The sequence below is a fragment of the Capricornis sumatraensis genome, chromosome 3, assembly GCF_032405125.1.
Source record: "Capricornis sumatraensis isolate serow.1 chromosome 3, serow.2, whole genome shotgun sequence".
Classification (NCBI taxonomy): Eukaryota; Metazoa; Chordata; class Mammalia; order Artiodactyla; family Bovidae; genus Capricornis; species Capricornis sumatraensis.
The window spans coordinates 100,273,075-100,296,274 of NC_091071.1; the positions used below are offsets into that span (position 1 = coordinate 100,273,075).

A 23,200-nucleotide genomic window follows, 5' to 3' on the forward strand; every position below is an offset into this window, starting at 1 on the left:
TACATCCCTTATAAGGGAAAAAAAAAAAAAAGAATGGAAACTATTTACTTATTGACCTTTTCATCACATAGCATTTTTAAAATAGTAATATTTTCATCATGCAAGGTATTTACTAAAAGAGAAACACTTTCCAAATTTTACCTTTGAAGCTCCTGAGAATACTGGTGGCATATGTCAAGACATCGGGCGTGATATATCTTTAGCCTAATTAAGACCTATGTCTCCATGTGAAAATCTGTGTATGTTCATATGTATGATTTTTCTCTCTGATTCAGTTATTTGTAGGTGGTACCTATGAAAAACAAAATTTTTTTTTATGGCTTCACATATTTGAGTATTTGAAAGGATCTAGTGGTTAAACTAAGAATTAAATTTTTCTTCTAGGTATTTGGTACTGTATGGAAATACAGGAATGATAATCATATTAAAACAATAAGTATTCCTCACTGATATTCTGGAGTAAATAAGCTAAACAAACACACATGCCCAATCCCCTGTTATTTTTTCCATCCCTTGGATTTGTAGTGCTTAATTTATTCATTTTTTAAAAATTTTACAAATATTTACCAAGCCTTTAGTATTGATCTCTACTAGGGGTTTCAAGCATAGATGATACTTGTATCCTCTCTCCTGTTCCCTAGAGGCAATCGGAAATGTTGGCTTGTCCATACTTTAAGAAACTTAACACGGCAATAGGTGGAAAGTATCAAGAATGGGACACAGATATAGTTCTAAGGGAGTTTAGAGGACAGATGAATTTCACAGGGATAATAAGAAAAGATATGTGTAGCAGACAAAAAGTTAATTGGGCCTTAAAAGAGGAGAAGGATTTAGAAAATGGAAAATGCAAAAAAATAATGGAAACTATTTACTTCTTATTGACTTTTTCATTCATATTTTTAAGTTGTAATATTTTCATTATCCAGGTAGTCTTATGATAAAAATTCTTATAAAGACTAAAACAAAAGGAAGCAGAAACGTAGATTTCTCTCTGATACGAAAGTCCATGTTTTTTCCAGAACGGCACAGCAATTTGCTGAAAGTAGTATCATCCAATGCAGAAGCTTGGATCATACAGTTTATAAAAGGGTAGTGGAAAATAATTACAGAAGGCGTTGTGGTATGTCATTCAGAGGAAAGTTAGAATTATCCATGAGGTATTTGTGAGTCATTCACTTACATGTTCATTCAAACAATTAATGTTTATTGAAATTACTTTATATATGTTCTAAGTTCTGGAAATTTACCAGTGAACAAAACAGATAATATCTTATAAAAATATATTGGAAAATATCTTGAAAGCACAGATTTCATAGATAACTAAAAGAGGGAAGGCATAACCCTAAATTCTTCAAGATATTTTATTTTTGACAGAAGCCTTGTTTGCTTCCTAGATTTGCAACAGCCTATGATATCTGTTTATACATGACCAGTTTTATTTGGTTCGAGCCTCACACTTATCCTAGGAAACTGTATTATGTGTACTTATACCTTTTTTATTTTTATTTTTTGTAATCATACCTTTTGCGTATCCCTGAGTGTGCCACACCCCTCCCCCCCAAAAAAGAAAAGGTAAAAGAAATGATGACTACTCAGACCTTCCTTAAATGATATATAGCATCTCTTTTCTCTTTTACCTATTACTTTTATTTTCTATTCACTATTCCTATGCAATTGGAAAGAATCAAAGTTCTCATCAAAATATGCATTTTGGCTCTGAGTTTTTCAATTTTTGTTGTTTAGTCACTAAGTCATATCCAACTCTTTGTGACCCCATGAACTGTAGCCCACCAGGTTTCTCCGTGCATGGGGTTCTTCCAGGCAAGAATACTGGAGTGAGTAGCCATTTCCTTCTCTAGAGTTTTTCAGATATAAAAAAATAAATCAGCTATTGTCCAGTGTAATATGCAATATTTAGAAAACTTGAATGAATTTTTTTTAATGCTGCTACTATATTTTGTGGATGGTAATAGTCTGATAATGGTATGAAATTTTGATACACATTTGTTTTCTTCTTTGGTTAGTACACATCTACTTCCACAGGATAGCTGTGCTTCCCTGGCTCCAAAATTAGCATTTTTTGCCTCTGTTACTAAAACAAGTTTTCATAAATCTTTATTGTACATTTTGAGTCAGAGTTACCTTGATAATTTAGCTGTTAGGGTATTTAACTTCTCTCAAACAGGGAAATTTCAAATAGTAAAATTTAGCTCACAACTATTTCAAGTAAAAAACTAAATGTACCTTTTTTATACTAAAAAATGTATCTAGGAATATACATGAAAAATATCATTCTGAGATAAATGTTCCCGAGATATGTGTCACAATGTTTATCCATGAAATGTTCACCATTTTTCCTTTTATAGTATTTTTTTATATATGAAATTACAGTGAAATTTAGTCCACTCAGAAACTGCGTATTTTTTAAAGAGCATAATATTCTGTATTGCTACAGTACTAGCTACACATATCTAATATTCTCTGGCAATTTTCCCACAAACATATTGCAAAGAACTTTTCATTTGATGGCAAGAAAATTCATATTTATAGAAATCAAAATGAACTAAGAAAGTTTGAGATTTATCATTTATTTACTTTCAAGGTAGAACTCCAACTTCATAGAGCAGGTTAATTTTGTTTTCCAAACAAAACAAAGGATATTGGCAATATATGGACTCATTTTTGGTTATCACAACTGGGAAAGGAGGTGCTCCTAGAACTTAGTAGATTGAGATTGGGTGTGCTAACCATCACACCATGTTCAAGACAGTCTCCTATAACAAAGGATCATCAGGCTCCCAGTGTCAACAGTGCCAAAGTATGAGTATTGGCATAATTGCACTGGTTCCTGGTCAGTCCCCAAGTCTCACAGGGCAATGTCATGGCCTGGATGGATGCTAAGCATGGACTTGGTTGTGCTGTGTCTGAGGAACCCATTGTGTGGACATAAGCACTTTTTGAGCAAACAGCTGACAATAGTGCAAATAGAAAACTTTCAAGTGTCCCTGTCTTGTAGAGTGAACAGTTTCACGGTAGGTGCCCTGTGGTAACATTTTGTCGCTTGTGTGACTGTTACAGACATTATTTAATATCAGAAGACAGACAAGCCTTACTGTTCAGCACACTCAACAGCAAAGTTCAAGGAGACTCTAGGTCCTTCGAGGACTGCCTCTCCCGATGCCTACACACAAAACCCTGGAAATAAACACACATCATCATAAAGACTCATTTATCTCTATAGTTCATGAGAGCTTTACCTGTAATCATCTGAAAAATGTTCCACATAAGTACTTTTAAATTCACAGGGGAAAACAACAACAGCAATGCATTATTTGTTTTTCTTCTGTATAATCCATAATAACCCTGAGGATCTTTTCTGAATTCTCTTTGTTATCCCGTGAACACTCAGGGTGTGGCTCCACCCTCAGGCATTTGCATGTCCTGTTCCTTGTGTCTGGGTTGCTCTTCCATCAAATATCCTCTTGCTTCCTTGCTTTTCTCCTTTACCTCTTAGAGGTCTTTGCTTACAGACTGCCTCCTCAGACAGTCCTTGTGGGCCAACTCATCTCAAATTGTACATCTACACATATTCCCCACCCAAATCCTTACCGCCATTCTCTGGTTACTTTTTTTTCTTTAGTACTTATCCTGGTGGCGCAGAGGTTAAAGCATCTGCCTGCAATGTGGGAGACCTGGGTTTGATCCCTGGGTTGGGAAGATCCTCTGGAGAAGGAAATGGCAACCCACTCCAGTATTCTTGCCTGGAGAATCCCATGGACAGAAGAGCTTGGTGGGCTACAGTCCACAGGTCGCAAAGAGTTGGACACGACTGAGCGACTTAACTTTCTTTTTCACTATCCTAGGTATATAGTGAAAGTCACTCAGTTGTGTCCAACTCTTTGCAACCCCATTGACTATAGCCTGCCAGGTTCCTCTACCATGAAATTCTTCAGGCCCGAATACTGGAGTGGTAGCCATTCCCTTTTCCAGAGGATCTTCCCAACCCAGGGATCGAGTCCAGGTCTCCTGAATTGCAGGTAGATTCTTTACCATCAGAACCACCAGGGAAGCCCTAAGTATATATTGTTTGTTTATTGTCTTGCTATAAGAATGTAAGCTTCGAGGTATCAGAGGTGTTTGTTTATTTCATTCTTAGATAAGCCCTTAGGGTTTAGAACAGTGCCTGGCATATAATATATATGCAAGGAATATGCATTAAGTGGATGAAAGGGGCCTTTTATTTGGCTATCATTACTTCCCCTGGTGGCTCAGACAGTAAAGAATCTACCTTCAATGCAGGAGACTGGGAATCAGTCCGTGGGTTTGGAAGATCTCCTGAGGAAGGGAATGACAACTCACTCCAGTATTCTTGCCTAGGAAAATCCCATGGACAGAGGATCCTGATGGGCTATAGTCCATGGGTTCACAGAGTCGGACAAAGCTGAGCAACTAACACTTTCACTTTTAAAATAGTAATTAAACTGATTAAACACAACAAAGGATGATTGAAGAATGATTCTTTTTTCTAAAATAAGAGATAGTAAGTTGAATCATTATTATTATTCTTTGATTATCTTAAGTTACTTTGATACTTACTGAAATTGTTCTAATAAAGAGCTTCTCTGAAGACTTTTAAGAAATCTAAAATTTTACATATTTTCATAATTCATTTGAAATTTGTTGCTGTTCAATCACTCAGTCATGTCTAACTGTTTGTGACCCTTTGGACTAGAGCATGCCAGGATTCCCTGTTCTTCACCATCTCCTGGAGCTTGCTCAAACTCATGTCCATTGAGTCAGTGATGCCATCCAATCTCATCGTCTGTCATCCCCTTCTCCTTCTGCCTTCAATCTTTCCCAGCATCAGAGTTTTTTCTAATGAGTTGGCTCTTTACATCAGGAGGCCAAACTATTGGAACTTCAGCTTCAGCATCAGTCCTTCATGTGAATATTCATGGTTGATTTCCTTTAGGATTGACTGGTTTGATCTCCTTGCTGTTCAAGAGACTCTAGAGAGTCTTCTCCAACACCACAATTCAATAACATCCATTATTTGGCACTCAGCTTTCTTAATGGTCCAACTTGCACATGCATACATGACTACTCGAAAAACCATAGCTTTGACTAGAAGGACCTTTGTCAGCAGAGTAATGTCTCTATTTTTAAATACACTGTCATAGCTTTTCTTGCAAGGAGCAATCATCTTTTAATTACATGGCTTCATTTTACTTAACATTTTTAATAAAAATATGGTTTTTAGTTAATATACATAAGACATCCCTGTCTTAAACTTTCCCAGACTTTCCAAATGAACATCTCATTTGCTTGCACAGTTTCCAGTTTTACTTGCACAGTTTCATACTTAGCTTGAATGAATTTATCAGTTCAGATCAGTTCAGTCGCTCAGTCGTGTCTGACTCTTTGTGACCCCATGAATTGCAGCATGCCAGGCCTTCCTGTCCATCACCAACTCCCGGAGTTCACTCAAACTCACGTCCATAGAGCCGGTGATGCCATCCAGCCATCTCATCCTCTGTTGTCCCCTTCTCTTCCTGCCCCTAATCCCTCCCAGCATCAGAGTCTTTTCCAGTGAGTCAACTCTTCGCATGAGGTGGCCAAAGTATTGGAGTTTCAGCTTTAGCATCATTCCTTCCAAAGAACAGCCAGGACTGATCTCCTTCAGAATGGACTGGTTGGATCTCCTTGCAGTCCAAGGGACTCTCAAGAGTCTTCTCCAACAGCACAGTTCAAAAGCATCAATTCTTCAGCGCTCAGCCTTCTTCACAGTCCAACTCTCACATCCATACAAGACCACTGGAAAAACCATAGTCTTGACTAGACAGATCTTTGTTGGCAAAGTAATGTCTCTGCTTTTGAATATGCTGTCTAGGTTGTTCATGACTTTTCTTCCAAGGAGTAAGCATCTTTTAATTTCATGGCTGCAATCACCATCTGCAGTGATTTTGGAGCCCAAAAAAATGAAGTCTGACACTGTTTCCACGGTTTCCCTATCTATTTCCCATGAAGTGATGGGACCAGATGCCATGATCTTAGTTTTCTGAATGAATTTATACTATATACATATTAATATAAATTATTTAGCATTAATTTTCTTTATCAATTTTCTGTGGAATCATAAGGATTCTTTTAACTCACTAATTGTTAGAAAATATAGCATTAATATCACTTTTCACCATCCCTTTCTTCCTACAAATTATGCTCTAATTAACCTTTAACATCTTCTTTACATTTTGTTGTTTAGTTGCTCAGTCATGTTTGACTCTGTGACCCCGTGGACTGTAGCATCCATGGCTTTCCAGTTATTTACAGTCTCGTGGGGTTTGCTCAAACTCATGTCCATTGAATTAGTAAATTCCATCCAAACATCTCTTCTTCTGTTATTCCCTTCTCCTTCTGCCTTCAGTCTTTCCCAGCATTGGGTTCTTATCCGTGAGTCAGCTCTTACCATCAGGTGGCCAAAATACTGGCGCCTCAGCTCCAGCATCAGTCCTTTCAATGAATATTCAGGGTTGATTTCCTTTAGGATTGACTGGTTTGATCTTGCTGTCCAAGGGACTCTCAAGAGTAGTATTCTCAAGCACCACAGCACAAAAGTATCAATTCTTTGGTGCTCAGCCTTCTTTATGGTTCAACTCCCACATCTGTACATGACTACTAGAAAAATCATAGCTTTGACTAGACAAACCTTTTTTGGAAAAGCAATATCTCTGCTTTTTAATACACTGTCTAGGTTTGTCATAGTTTTTCTTGCAAGGAGCAAGTGTCTTTTAATTCCATGGCTATAATCATCATCTGCAGTGATTTTGAAGCCCCCAAAAATAAAGTCTCTCAATGTTTCCATTGTTTCCCCGTCTATTTGCCCTGAAATGATGGGACTAGATGCCATGATCTTCATTTCTGAATATTTAATTTTGAGCCAGCTTTTTCACTCTCTTTGACTTACATCAAGAGGTTCTGTAGTTCCCCTTCACTTTCTGCCATAATAGTGTTGTCATCTGCATATCTGAGGTTATTTATATTTCCCCTGGCAATCTTGATTCCAGCTTGAGCGTTATCCCACCTAGCATTTCACATGCTGTACTCTGCATATAAGTTAAATAAGCAGGGTGACAGTATATAGGCTTGACATACTCCTTTCCCAATTTGGAATCAGTCTATTGTTCCATGTCTGGTTCTAACTGTTGCTTCTTGTCCTGAATGCAGGTTTCTCAGGAGGCAGGTAAGGGAGGTCTGGTATTCCCATCTTTTGAAGAATTTTCCACAGTTTGTTGTGATCCACAGAAAGGCTTTAGCATAGTCAATAAAGCAGAAGTAGGTGTTTTTGAGGAATTCCCTTGCTCATTCTATGATCCAACAGATGTTGGCAATTTGATCTCTGGTTCCCCTGCCTTTTCTAAATTCAGTTTGTACATCTGGAATTTCTTGGTTTACATATTGTTGAGGTCTGGCTTGAAGGATTTTGATCATTATCTTGCTAGCATGTGAAATGAGTACAGTTGTGGGGGAGGTTGAAGATTCTTTGACATTTCCCTTCTTTGTGATTAGAATGAAAACTGACCTCCTTTTCCAGTCCTGTGACTTCATATTACAAATAATAATGTATTTTTATATTACAAATAGTATAGTCTTTATATTACAAATAATATTATATTATTTGTTATTTATAAAACATTCATTCTTTTAATTGATTAAATTTTAAAAATTAATTTTGAATTACTTTTATTTAGATTGGTGGAAAAACTACAAAATGGTATAGAGATTTTTTTATATCCCTCACACAGTTTTCCTAGTAGTAACATCTTATCTAATAAAACAATTATCAAGACTAGAGAATTAATGTTGATACAGTCCTACTAAATACCCTACTCAGTTTCACCAGTTTTTCCGTCATGAATTTAGTAGTTATATTTTCTCAGTTTTGTGTATACTATACCAATGTCTCAACTTTTCCTTGTTTATTTTAATATTTGACTTCCCTCATACAGATATTTATTGAAACTACATTATCAGCCATCTAATGTATTTAGGTCAGAAGTCAAATCTGCAGTTTATTGAGAAAAATGTTTTGATTGGAAGGTTGTTAAATCCTCCTTTCCTTCAGTAATCTTACTCATTTCTACTCCTTTCTCTTTCATGTCCCACTGTTTCCTGCTACTAAATTGTTGCTTATGTTAACTGTCTTTGGATCTTGGTTCAATTTATAATTTTTCTTTTTACAATGCTAGAGATCCAACTTTATAGTAGATAGGTGCATTGGAACATGAGCCATATTTCCAGACTGACTGAATTGACTGCTAACTAAATGTGAGTCCCTGTGAATAACTTTACTTTCCAGGGTTTTTTTTTTTTTTTTTTCCTTCCATGTTTGGTAGATCTAGATGTTGGACTATATAATTCTCTTGTATGTATAGTCTCTAAGCTATGTCTGACTCTTTTGCAACCCCATGGACTTTAGCCCACCAGGTTCCTCTGTCCGTGGGATTTCCCAGGCAAAGATACTGAAGTAGGTTGCTATTTCCTTCTCAAAGGGAGATTCCTGGCCCAGGGATCAAACTTGTGTCCCCTGAATTGCAGGCTGATTCTTTCCTACAAAGCCACCAGGGAAGCTCCATATGATTCTCTAGCTGCCTTTAGTCTCTGAAATACCAGCTTTAAAACTAGATCCCTGTCTAGTTTTATTATTGAATCTTCCCCTGATTCACTGCTTAAGTTTTATAAGTCTACCTGTGGACTAAAGAGGGTTATGACTGTATACATTTTCTTAGGTAGCTATATAAAGTTATTGTGAGATAAATTACTATTAAATACTATTAAGACTTCCTTTATTACATTTACCTATTATCCAGACATGTATTTTGCCTATCATTTTCCCACTAGGTACTAATGAGGGTCTGAAATAAGTACACTTTTGGTAATTTAATATGTTAAGCTAATCTGAAGGAAGACAGTTGGATGGGATGACACATTTGTTCTTTGTCCTGGTTATTAGAAGTATAATGGAGATGTTCAGCCTCTGACTTCTAAACTCAACATGAAACTTAATGGTCACTGTCTTTCACTAAACACGATGCCTAAGCAAAGTGTGTTTCTTTCCAAGGTTCAATAAAAATTATCAACTGAAGTGACATCTATTTGGATGTTTAAATTACCAAATTCAAAAATATGAAACATATTAGAAAATATAGCTAGTAAAAACATCACTTTTTATGAAATGAAATTGTTCAAGTGACTTTTAATAGAGTTGCTTTTTCACTTAATAGAAAGAGATGGAGTAATTTAGTATTAGTGCAGTAAGTTCCAAAGTATTTTCTTTTTAAAAATTATCACCACTTCATAGGACCAAATGGAATATTCAAGAATATCTCCAATATTTTATGTTCAGATGTTGAAGCAATTTTTACTCTCTTCTCTCTCTCTCTTGGGCTTCCCTGGTGGCTCAGAGGGTAAAGCATCTGCTTGGAATGTGGGAGATCCAGGTTCATTCCCCAGGTCAGAAAGATCCCCTGGAGAAGGAAACTGGCAACCCACTCCAGTACTCTTGCCTGGAAAATTCCATGGATGGAGGAGACTGGTAAGCTGCAGTCCATGGAATCGCAGAGTCAACTTCACGACTGAGCAACTTCACTTCTCTATCTCTCTTGCTAAGTGGATGGAATTGGGAAGCAAAAGGTTGTTAACAGAAGTTAGGAGCAAAAGCTTTTCCAGGTCACAGGCATGGCAGTGATGTATTAAGATTCTCTGGAGAAACAGGACCTATAGATTGTATACATAAAGAAGAAGAAATAAAGATATGTACTTAAAGATTTGTCTCACACAGTTGTAGAGAATAACAAGTCCAAAATCTACAGGATAGAATTATAGGTTGTAGATTCAGGGAAAAGTTGATGATATTGCTTCTTGAATCCAAAGACAATTTAGAAGCCAAATTCCTTCTTCCTCAGGAGATCTTAGTCTGCTTTCTCTTAAAGCCTTCAATTGATGGTATTACATCAACCTACATTATGGAGAGTAATCTGCTCTATTTAAATTGCATTGATTTAAATGTTTATATCATCTAATAGTACCTTCACAGAAATATCTGGACTGATATTTAACTGAGTTTCTGTGTACCATGCCCTGACCAAATTGACTTATAAGTTAGTTATCACACATAGCTAGTCGAACAATATAAAATGTGGTAGTATAAATCAATAGAGAATTCCCATAGAGCTGTAGCCTGGAACAGAAATGATTGTTATTTACAATCATGTTCATACGCTTCTTCACTTCATCTGCATTGTTAAAAACATAAATTATAACTTTTTAGGATCTTTTCTTAGGAGACACTTCATGGATCTCTCAGATTTCTGCATATCTTAGAGGAAGGCACCAATTGCCTTTTGTTCTGAAATATTCTAACAAGGATGTTTGCATGGAACAGAAACTTGGAAGAAGAGGTAGAACATCCATCCAATGCAAATAGGTAGGGGTGCTTATTGCCCATTAGAAAATACTGGGTTTTCTAAATTCAGAATTCTTCTCCTATGTAATGGAGCCCACTGTGTGTGAAGGCATCCATATAGGCCCATCCCATTTGGGATTGTGGACTAAAGGGACACCAGTCTGCTGATGACCGTGCTTCTAGCTGTGCCGTACCTGAACTACAAGTGTTGTGTCATCCACCATCATCCATGAAACAGAAACAGCTAACTTGTAAGCTTGAAAATAGGGTAAACATCTCAGTGCTTAACAGGCTTTAATATGTTTCATTTTATTCATCACTTTAGATTACTGTGTTGGTAAGTATGGTGCATGCTGTGACATTCTCTTTATGCTCATATATCACTTCATGGAAAATAAATGGGGAGACAGTGGAAGCAGTGTCAGACTTTATTTTGGGGGGCTCCAAAATCACTGCAGATGGTGATTGCAGCCATGAAATTAAAAGACGCTTACTCCTTGGAAGAAAAGTTATGACCAACCTAGATAGCATATTCAAAAGCAGAGGCATTACTTTGCCAACAAAGGTCCGTCTAGTCAAGGCTATGGTTTTTCCAGTGGTCATGTATGGATGTGAGAGTTGGACTGTGAAGAAGGCTGAGCACCAAAGAATTGCTTTTGAACTGTGGTGTTGGAGAAGACTGTTGAGAGTCCCTTTGACTGCAAGGAGATCCAACCTGTCCATTCTAAAGGAGATCAGCCCTGGGATTTCTTTGGAAGAACTGATGCTGAAGCTGAAACTCCAGAATTTGGCTACCTCATGCGAAGAGTTGACTCACTGGAAAAGACTCTGATGCTGGGAGGGATTGAGGGCAGGAGGAGGAGGGGACGGCGGAAGATGAGATGGCTGGATGGCATCACTGACTCAGTGGATGTGAGCGAAACTTTTGAGTGAAATCCAAGAGTTGTTGATGGACAGGGAGGCCGGGCATGCTGCAATTCATGGGGTCACAAAGAGTCCGACATGACTGAGCGACTGAACTGAACTGAATGCTCATTATTGGATCAAAGATGAAATATCTGAATGTCATAGAGAGACCACCTGTATCACCTTCTCCCCAGACTAAAAATAAAAACATGTCCTTTTTTAAATAGAAGGAAATCACTGTGTTTGTAATATATTCTCTTCATTTGGAAATTAAGACCCTTATATGCACCTTACAGATCTCTTTGAATAAAACAGCAAAATACTTTGTTTCCATTGTGAGTAGCTTGTGTATTCACCCTCCTCAACCTAATAAATGAACTGAGGAGGGACCTGGAATTAAAAATGAGGATGAGAACATCAGCCTCAGCTAGCCACTAGGGGCAGATTATACAGAAAACTTTAGTCTGGCCAAGTACTCCTATAATCTTATGAGATAGAAAATTCAGTAGGCAAACATTGTTGCCACAGTGTTAATGAAATGAACTTCATTCACACGTCAGATACATATGAGCTATGACACCTTGGGCCTTATTGAAATGCACAGAAAGAATTTGTATTAATTGAACTATAGGAATATGAGGCAGGAGAATTGTCCAATCACTAACTCTGAGGCATGATAACCCTGGCTCTGGATGTGTCTACATTTGTAGGGTACTTTCAGTTATTTAAGACATGTCGTCATACTTTGCACTCATGCCAACACTTCTGGAATTTTAATATTTTGTTCTAACTCAGGAAAATAATGTTCATACTAAGGATAGAAAAACTTGAATACTTTGGAAAAATCTAGGCCCTGTGTTTTAATAGTGGCAGTGATGGTGTGTAATTTCCAATTAATTCCTTACAATATTAATCAAATTATTTTGTAAAGCATTAAGACTTATACATTAATCTGGAAATATGATTTGAACCTTAAGGAAACTAAAGCCACTGCTCACATCCTTAGCCATTTATTTATTTATTTATTTATTATCTTGGACCCATTTTTAAAAGTGGAAGGTTTCATTTTAACTATGAGAACTTTAATCTTCTTCTTTTCCATAAATATATAATATCTAAAAATCATACCCATAAAATGCTTTAGTTTTAGAATATATTTTCCAACTTCTTTGTAAATGCTTGTTTCACCTAACCCTAGATATTACATTAATTAAATAGCTTTCTGTTTTATTTTAAATCAATATAATTGTTCTTTTTCATTTACATAAGTTTAATTACCTTTTATTCATCTTCATGTCATTTATGGTAGGTATCACTTATAGGAAATAACAATACTATTGTCAAGAATTTTTCACTGCAGTGAAAAATCTAGATTTTCATGGAGATGTATATTTTTCTAGCACACTGTTATATATTATGTCTATTTATAAAAGTTATTCTTGATGTACTAGAACAATGTTTACAAAGGAAAAGTAATGAAAACTTTAATAACTTGAGTCAAATAACATGTTAATCTTAAGTATTCACAGAATACATGAAAAGTCTATTTTCAATCTGAATTATATAGATAAGTGTCTCAATTCTTTAAAGGGGACATACAGACATAATCTCAATCTATAAAAAATTAAAAGAAGCCATTATTATTGGAATTTTTGTTTTTTTTGAAAAACTACAAGTAAGTTCTTTCCTATTGATAAATGCAAATGGGTATTTTTTTAAAGCATAAGGAAGATTTTGACCAGATTTTTTAAAAAGGTCATAATTTTGTTTGCTGTTAGTTGTGTAGTACTGATGATGCTCATGAGGTACTGAATGTTGATTTTGGAATGTAGACTACTTCAACTCTTACCCAAAGGTATCAAAGCAATCTACTCTAGCAAGTTTCTTTTTAACAAACAACTTTCTTTCTTTGGAACAGTCATGTGTTTCCTTGAACTAGCAGTTAGTGTCTCTGTAGTTACCTATGTTTGTTTCAAGTTCAGTGTCATAAACCTTCATATGTTATTGATCACCTAGTTGAAGGTTTCTTGTTATGGAGTTCCAAATAGTCAATCTCAGGCAAGTCTCAACCAAACCCTCTTGAATAAAAAATGATTTGTATATAAAACTAATGTTTTAGTTTTTCATCTAAGTCATAAGATAAAGGAATATGCCAAATGATATAGAGGTGGAGTTTTACCTTACCAGTGTATATTTGTTGGGAAAAGGATCCATTGATTGTTCAGGCTTTGTCCTACAATTCTAAGAGAGGAAATTTCTCTCTGTCCAGTTAAAGATAGCCTAAAAAAGATTCCCAAGTGGCACATGAGATTCAATTTTTACTTTTTTTTTAATCTTAAAATTTACATTCAGCTTCATTCTTTTCAGAAAAGAAAAACACACCCACACAAATAATATTAAAAAAACATTTTAAGCTAGTTGATTCATTTCTTTCTCAAAAGATAGATACCTAAAGAGATTATAATAGTCATGATACTGTTAGTAATGATATTCATAGCAACATTTATATAGTACTTATTGTGTATCACATATTATTTTTAACAATTTTGCATATATTAATGAATTTAATCTTCAAAATAATCCTATGCGTTAAACACCATCATTACACCCATCTTAAAGGTCAGGTGTAACTTGCTCCATTAGAGAATAAATGACTGTCAGAGCCTAGGAAGTGTGGTTCAAAAACTTGTGATTCTAATCTCTACTTTATGCAGTTCAAACATTTCATTTTTCAAAGACAAAACCAAATAAATTAGAGACAGGATCTTCCCACATTCTGCTTTTTAGAATTTCATTCCATTCCACTCTATTTATTCATAGCTGACTCTGCATATCCTATTTCTAATTAAATTTGGCCATTGGTCAAAATGCAGGAAATGATTACTGAATAATCATCTTAAAAGAGAAAAACATAAGGTATATTCCTATCAAAAAAGCCCAAATATATAGACATTTTAATCCTGATGAATTAATAAAAACTAACATGTGTTGAGAATTTACAATATTGCAGGCAGTATGCTAAGTATTTTACATGCAGTAGCTAATTTATGTCTTGTTATCATCTCACAAGAGTAGGTGTGATTATTATCATCCCTTTTTAAATGGAAAAAAAATTAAGGATCAGAGTGACTGAATTGCTTACCCAAGTGTCAGAAATAAAGTTTCAATCATATAATGCTATAACTGTTTCATATAAAAAAGAAAACTGTCAAGTCAATTTCAAAAGATGTTTTAAAAGTGCAAAGGTTTTTAAAGAAAGACGTTTCTGTGCTGGAATAGATTTCAGATGTAATATAAATTTCAAAAACCAATAATCAAGATAAAAACCAGCCACAGACTATGATAAATAGAAAAGAGTAACCAGCTATTCTTTTCCATTATGCTAGAGCAAGAAAGTGCTCAGAAGAATTAAGCATCAATAAAGCAAAGGCAAAATTAAACTTTTTTCTAAGCATAGGCACAATTAACCTGTGCAAATTACTCATATTGGTTGGTAATGAAGCAGATAGCTTAGTGAAATTGAGAACAAATCTGAATCACTCTAATGAGATTTTCAGTTAGATCAAATCACACCTTGTATCCTGAGCTAGAGCTCATACTAATTAGCAAAAAGGGTCACAAAAGAAAATTTTATTTTTCCCAAGGCCAGAAGGCCATGATTAAAGAATATGATAACAGTCAATATTTATGACATCTATATATATGGGGGAGTGTCATGTAGATGGGCACAATAAAGGGTAGAAAAGGTATGGATCTAAGAGAAGCAAAAGATATTAAGAAGAGGTGGCAAGAATACACAGAAGAACTATACAAAAAAGATCTTCATGACCCAGATAATCCTGAAGGTGTGATCACCAACCTAGAGCCAGACATTCTGGAATGCAAAGTCAAGTGGGTGATTGTGGCCATGAAATTAAAAGACGCTTGCTCCTTGGAAGGAAAGTTGTGACTAACCTAGACAGCATATTAAGAAGCAGAGACATTACTTTGCCAACAAAGGTCCATCTAGTAAAGACTATGGTTTTCCAGTAGTCAGGTACGGATGTGTGAGCTGGACTATAAAGACAGCTGAGTGCTGAAGCATTGATGCTTTTGAACTGTGGTGTTGGGGAAGATTCTTGAGAGTCCCTTGGACTGCAAGGAGATCCAACCAGTCCATCCTAAAGGAATTCAGTCCTGAATATTCACTGGAAGGACTGATGCTGAAGCTGAAATTCCAATACTTTGAACACCTGATATGAAGAGCTGACTTATTTGAAAAGACCCTGATGCTGCGGAAGATTGAAGGCAGGAAGAGAATGGGAGGACAGAAGATGATATGGTTGGATGGCATCACCTACTCAATGGACTTGAGTTTGAGTAAGATCCGGGAGACGGTGATGGACAGGGAAGCCTGGTGTGCTGCAGTCCATGGGGTCACAAAGAGTCAGATATGACTGAGCAACTGAACTGAACGGTCATGTAGATTTCCCAGGAGTGTGTGAATGCTCATCTCTGTCTTTGTAAACTCCTACCTGTTGTGTCCAGTAAGTGCCAGTTCTTCATCTCACACCAGAAGGAAAAGAGACAATGGTTTCTTGGGTTTTAAAGAAGAGGAGGATTTCATGGTAATTTTTTCTGCCAGAGGAACAGAGTTATATTTATGATGTGTACAATTTGGAAGTGAGTAACAGACCATAGAAAGAGAGTAGTTATAAAAATCTCTACATTGGGGATCTATTCTACTGCTATTGTGTGATAATAGACTGTCAACCTTCATTTATAAGCACCGGAGTTTACCTTTTTATAAAGATTTGAATTAGAGGAGTTCATATGATTGTATGTTTAGAGTATTCCTTTAAATTATCAGTGCTTGTCTCTTATAGGAGCCAGTGATGTTGTCCTTTTTCAAAATCAGTCTGGAATATACAGAAATATTTTAACACTTCTTTGAGTTCACTCTTCCTGTTGTTCCATGGAGACAACCTTTTCTGGGCTTTCAGGGGTATTCTTCCACTGAACCTCTTCATCTCTTGGCAAAAAGGCATTTGCATTGTTTTGGTTATTCACATTGTATATTACATGTTTAAACCTGCTTACTTTTGAACATGCTATTTGATCATGCTACCTGACATTTTACTTCTGAACAGCCTATAAAACTATATTTTTATTCTGAAGACTCATTTTCACCCTCTTATCTCTCATCATCTATTTTCCTATATTTTTGGCAGATCACTGTTTCAATTAAAATATCTCAAGAAAGGGCCTGTTATTCACATAATGATGTTCAAAACAAAAGTGAAATCTGTTCTATGGGATGATATTGGCAAAAGTCTGACTCTAGAAGAATTTATGGATCAGAATATATTCCTTTTACAATTAAATTTTTCATTAAGTAGAACATAAATAGTGAACACTAATATAAAATATGTTCCTTTCTTGTTTTTGTTTTTTTGCAGATCTGGATAATGTGGAGGGCATTGCTGTGGACTGGATAGGAAATAACCTGTACTGGACAAACGATGGCCATAGGAAGACCATTAATGTGGCCAGGCTAGAAAAGGCTTCTCAGAGTCGGAAGACTCTCTTAGAGGGAGAAATGTCCCACCCCAGAGGGATTGTGGTGGATCCTGTTAGCGGGTATGAGATGTTTGATTAGCTTTATATAAAGAAAATGATTCTAGATAAATTTGGTTTTTGCATACCTAAAAGAAGTAAGTTTTATTCCAAATGTGCATTCACATATCAATGACCTGATTAAGAAAAGTTACTCATTTAATGATTTCCTCTCCTAGAGAATATGCTAAGTAAACTTACCAAAATACATTGAACTGATATAGATTATTTGTATAAAGAATAAATTTACTTGATTTATTCAGACAAGCACCATCATTCTCCATTTTAGATGGACTGGCACCAAGATAAATAATTCAAACCAACAAATCAATTGATTTAACTTTTAATTAAAGGCTATTGAAACGTAATGTATTTAGAAAATAGCAACTTTTTGTTATTGTTCATTTACTAAGGATCAGGCATTGTATTAAATAGGTTACTGTGCTCTGTCCATGATCCCCTATAATAATCCTCTGAATTAGTTGCTATTCTTGTTCTTTTGCAGATAAATTGGTAACAAATCTGCCAAAAGTTTTTGATTATTAAGAAACTGTATAAATATTTAAAACAAGACTTTATTCAAAACCACTTTACTGCACTACTCTTGATTAGTCTAGATTGGGAATCATGTAATTTTAGATATACCAGTTTCCACATAGTGACATCATTTTAAAATAGTAGGTGCTACTTTCTTTAGGATGGATTATTTTGTGCTATTCATGGGAATGTATTTTCCTTATATTTTTGCTCAGAGCTAACCTGAATATAAATAATACTGTATGTATGAAAATATTGAAAAAAAGTGAAAATTCCTAATAGAATCTCAGAAAGAAATGAGTTGTATGCATATTTTACATGTTCAGTTTTTGTCTGTGGTTTTTATCCCCTTCATAGCTTGTATTTCAGTGTTTCAGAATAGGATCACAAAATTTATTTTTTATACTGTATCATATATATACAAAAAATAATTGACTAGGAAGCACATGACTCACTTGTAATTGAGATCACCACATTTCTGTTCCTAAAATTGTGTTGGGAATAGCTCCAGATACAATCAGGGTGCTTCTTTCTAGGCTGACCTAAGCAGCAGGTGAACTCACTGATTTTTGTAAGGCATAATTATAAAGTAATTTCAGTGGTTTTATGTGTGGATTCTTTAAATTTCTATTTTGTTCCCTGACTCTTAAAGCAAGTCATCTCTCTGACCTTAAGCCGAGGCAATCCTAATATTAAAAGAAAATATTTATTCCACATTTTCGAAATTTCCTTGAGGCAAGATGTTTCAAATATATCTTAAAACAAAGTCTTCTTTCTCAGTATTATGTTAGAGGAAAATATTTTCCAATAGAATTAAAGGCTTTTTCAGGTACTCAGGGAAATGACACTGAGCGGAGGTTATGGAACCAGATGATTTGGAAGGAAATTCATGTCCCTAGTCCTATCTCTTTCTTCAGATTCAGGAATCCATTTTAAACTTTCCTAAGAGGCAAGCATCCAGTTTAGATTTGAAACCTACAGCATGTAAACACATGATTCAAAACATTTAGGGACGAATCTGATATGACATTTTTCCTTTTCATTAAGTCAATTTCCGCATCCTTGTAGATCCTCTCTGCCAGCTAATCCTATGTTTGCCTCTAATGCTGAAAAGAGTGAGTCTCCTCCTTCTCCCATCAGACAGATTTTTAAATAGAATACTGCTATCATACACCAACCTAAAAACAGACATGAGCACGTATATATCTATGTATGTATACATGTATACACGTGTTTATGTGTATACACACATTTTTCCTGTAAAAATATACTACGCTCAGAGTGCTGCTCTAGAACTACAGTAGGTAACAAAACAGGCATAGTCTTAGCCCTCATGAAGCATTTTGTGTTATCTGCAAACTAGGGAATGGGGAGCTGCAACGGTAAGTAAGTACCAAATGGACAATTAATGTAATTTCTAGAGACCCAGGGCTTCCCCTGTGGCTCAGCCGGTAAAGAATCCCCCTGCAATGCAGGAGACTGGGGTTCGATCCCTGGGTTGGGAAGATCCTCTGGAGAAGGGAAAGGCTACCCACTCCAGTATTCTGGCCTGGAGAATTCCATGGACTGTATAGTCCATGGGGTCGCAAAGAATCAGACACAACTGAATGACTTTCACTTCACTTTCACTTCACTAGAGACCAAGAAATGGAGTCAAATAAGCATGTTAAGGTGAAGGAGGCTAACAGAAAATTGTTTCAATAGGTTTGCTGAAAAGCCTCTTTACGGTGCCATTATTTAAGTTGAAACTTTGTTTAGAGAAGGAACAAGCCATGAGGAAAGAGTTCAGATCAAGAAAATGGTGCAATTGAAGATTTTCAGTGGTTAGAGGAACTGCAATGAAGACAGTGGGGCTGGTTGTAGATGGCAACTGGGAAAGTGACTGAAGATAACAATTGTAAAGAAACCAGGGCCTTGTGTACCATGATGAGAACTTTGTTCTTCAGTGCAAGTGTAAAACAGAGTTGTGATATCATCAATTTATATTAAAAAAGCAAACTACTCTTACTATTCTGTGGTGAATGGATTGGAAGACAAGTAGAAATAGGACCATCTGAATTTGTATCCAAATAATTGCTTGACCCTAATATAAGTTTTTTTTTTTTTATGAAGATGTGATTTAAGTTTGAAAAGCTCTATTTTAAATAGCATAATATAATTTTAAGCAAAACATTTTCAGAAAAAAGCTGATTTAGTCCTATTTTTTCTACCATAATACCTTTTGCAGTGGTACACAAGAAAGCATCACAGATATTCTCTGCCATAATAGCCTATTAAAAAAATTACTCTGTTCAGAGCTATGTTCTTATCAAAAGCTTCTGAACCAATTATAGAATTAGTAAAGGGTTCATTCATTTATTTGTTTAATAAAATACACTATTAAGTAACTACTGTATAGATAAATAGAAATCAGTAAGGTAATAAATGTCTTCAAGGATGTTATAAAGCGGTGTGCTTGGTGTAAACACACACACACACACACCCGCCCCAGATACACACACACACAGAGCACACAATTTATCTATAAATTCAAATAGAATTAAATGCATACTCTTTGGGAATTTACCGAGATTTTAATAGATTTTTGAAGTTTTAAAGTTCAGAATTGAACTTTAGAGGATGGGTAGGATTTCCAAATGAATTTCCTCAAGAGCTTAGAGTTTGGGGTCATAGGTTAGTCACTGTACTCTGAGGGGCAATATGAGTACTTGTTTGGAAGCAGGGGGAGTTAGTGGTGATTTTGAGGTGAGATGAGTTCGTTAAGATTAGAACTGGGGACATGTGAAGGAATATAGCAGAAAGTGAGACTAGAACTATGCAGAAATCTTCAATGTTGTAATTAAAAGCTTTAACTTATTTTGCTGACAACAAAATAATTAGAAGGTTTTGAGAATAAAAATCACATTTTTTTTTTCAATTCATGATTTAGGAAGACAAGTGAAAGGCATATGACAGCTCTATGAGAAACAACCCATGGGGAGTTCCCTTTGAAAAGTGATGAAAGACAGATGGTAGCATTTGTAATAGCAATAGAAATGTGAGCATTTAGACAGGAGACAGTGAAAGAATAGGATTGGCAGGGCTCAACAGTTGTCAAAATGGGAGGAATTAATTATGACGGACTGTTCCTCAAGGTGATAGCTCCAGATTAACTCCCCCTCTTCCAAACATTTCACATTTCATAACACCAATAACTTAGAAACTTATAACTCCAATTCTGATTTCTCAAAACATTGTCTCCAAGGAAAGATAAATGAAAACAATGCATATATCCCTCCGGTCAGGATTTTCCATAACCCTGTCTTAAGTAAGAGTACCACATCCTCTAGTTGAAAGCTAGATATTATCTCATCAACTCAATCAAGTTTTAAAACAGTAAAATTTATTTTAATTCCATGACTGAAAATCTTATAGATTTAAAATTTTGGGGGATTGATCATCAGATAATACAATTTAAGTTGGAGACATGATTAATAGCAACAAAACCAAGTTTAATGTTATAGAGTATAAATATGAATTTTTAAAAATAGAATTATCAGACATGCAACACCATCAAAATCAATACAAGGTATAAATGCTATAAATTCTATAAGATGAGAACTGTCACTGGGAAACAGAAAAAAGGGCTAATTTTGAGAGAAAAGCTAGGGATAGACTTCATTAAGAAACTGCATTTGACCAGGTCTTGAAAAATAGAGGTGTATTCTTTCTTGTAATAAGAAAGGACAGCTTAACCTAATTTTTACTTGAGGGATACCTCAAGTCCCACCTATAAAAATATTTGTTAGCTCCTGCTTATTTTATGGGCTTCCCTGGTTCCTCAGACAGTAAAGAATCCACCTGCGATGTGGGAGACCTGGGTTCGATCCCTGGGTTGGGAAGATCCCCTGGAGGAGGGGCATGGCTTATTTTATAGGTTTTTCTCTTTTGTGTGTTTTTGAACGATCGTCTTTGATAATGATTCTATGGCTTCACAATATAACTTTTAATCAGATAATGAAATGGGGAAGTAATGATCACATATCTAGTTTCTGTCAGATGTGTTGAGTGTGTGCTCAAGTCCCTTCAGTCATGTCTGACTCTTTGTGACCGTATAGACTGTAGCCTGCAATGCCCCTCAGTCCACGGATTCTCCAGGCAAGAATACTGGAGTGGGTTGTCACTCCTTCTTCAGGGGATCTTCCTGAGCCAGCCATCAAACCCACGTTTCCTGCATCTCCTGCATTGCTGGTGAATTCTTTTACCCTTGAGCCAGCGAGGAGGACCCATTTTTGTCAGACAGGCGTCACTTATTTAAGTTTTGTTTTTCTTATATTTTGTTTGATTAAAAATAACCTCAGGTAATGGATTGTATCACAAAAAATTCTGTTTTTCAAATAGTAATTCAATATAAAATATGTTAGGCTTCCCTCATAGGTCAGTAAGTAAAGAATCCACCTGCCATGCAAGAGAAAAGGGTTTGCTCCCTGGGTCAGAGAAGGAAATGGCTACCCAATCCAGTGTTCTTGCCTAGAAAATCTTCATGGACTGAGGAGCCTGGCAGGCTACAGTTCATGGGGTCACAAGAATCAGACACGACTTAGCGACTAAACCACCACCACCAGGCTATCGAGAATTATCTTGTGTGCGTGTGTGTGTGTGTGTTTATGTGTATGTTTGCACACTCATATATGTGTGATTTGGGTTATGATTAACTGTTTAAAATTTCATGAAAGATATCAATACAGATGAAAAAGTTTTCTACTTCTTTTACATAGTTGATTTATATAGTTGAAGTTAAGTAGTTTTACCTAACTAGTACTGGATTAGAGCAAATGAATCTTCTGTTTATTCCTAATCTGTCCCAGTAATAAAGCCACTTCAACAGGCATGATACAAGCTAAGCATAATGCCATGTTTTTTTCTATGATTAGAATGTATTTTGACTTGCTAAAGTCACCAATCTAAATATATTTCCTCAGGTCTAAAAAGGAATATCAGCATAATTATAAACTGTTAAGAGAATTTAAAAAGAGTTTAATTGACATAAACAAGTGAATGGTGTGTTATATCCTTAGCTGTCCCCAGTCTGCTTGCTTTGATCACAGTAAGATTTTTAGTCATGAACACAGATTTGTCTGAAATTACCTCAGAAATTCTTTAAAATCCAGAACATGTGAGAGGCAAAGGTATTTAATAAGGGCACTTCCAAGGTTAGCAGCTTAGAAAAGCTTTGAAGCTTTATAAAGTTGTATATAAGATGACAGAATTAAACCCTACACTTTAATTAGTAACTCAGGAACTTTCACACGACCCCCAAGAATACAACACATGTGGAGGGTTTTAACCTTATTCATGAGGCAGTTGGAACATTAGCTCAAAACCCCTTCTCCCACTGTTATAGCTTACACAAAAGATTTGTTTTTAAAGGCAGATGCTTTTGTTTGAGATAGAAATTAAAGCTCAAACTCTCAAGGTCAGCCAACCTGCTGTTATTAAACTTATGTGCAGCTCAATCATCTTCTGTGGGTTTGGGGGGTAATGATAAGCAGCAATAAAGCATAGATAATTTGCATCAGGAAGACAAATTAGACCTGGCCAAACAAACCCAGTATGCCTGTGTCCTTTAGAACTAAGACAATCCAACTGCTTGTCTTAAAAAAAAAAAAAAAAATTTATCTGGGCTTAAATAATGTCTGGAGTAGGTCATTAAGTGTGCTA

General features: G+C 35.7%; 1 protein-coding gene across 1 annotated transcript in view; it reads left to right on the forward strand.

Annotated features, from left to right (window-relative positions):
- LRP1B (LDL receptor related protein 1B) overlaps positions 1-23,200 on the forward strand; it is a 1,972,098-nt gene that overhangs the window by 1,024,385 nt on the left and 924,513 nt on the right. Inside the window, exon 12 of the mRNA XM_068968462.1 lies at positions 16,807-16,987. Coding sequence (XP_068824563.1) covers positions 16,807-16,987 — 181 coding nt within the window. The remainder of the gene's footprint in view (positions 1-16,806; positions 16,988-23,200) is intronic.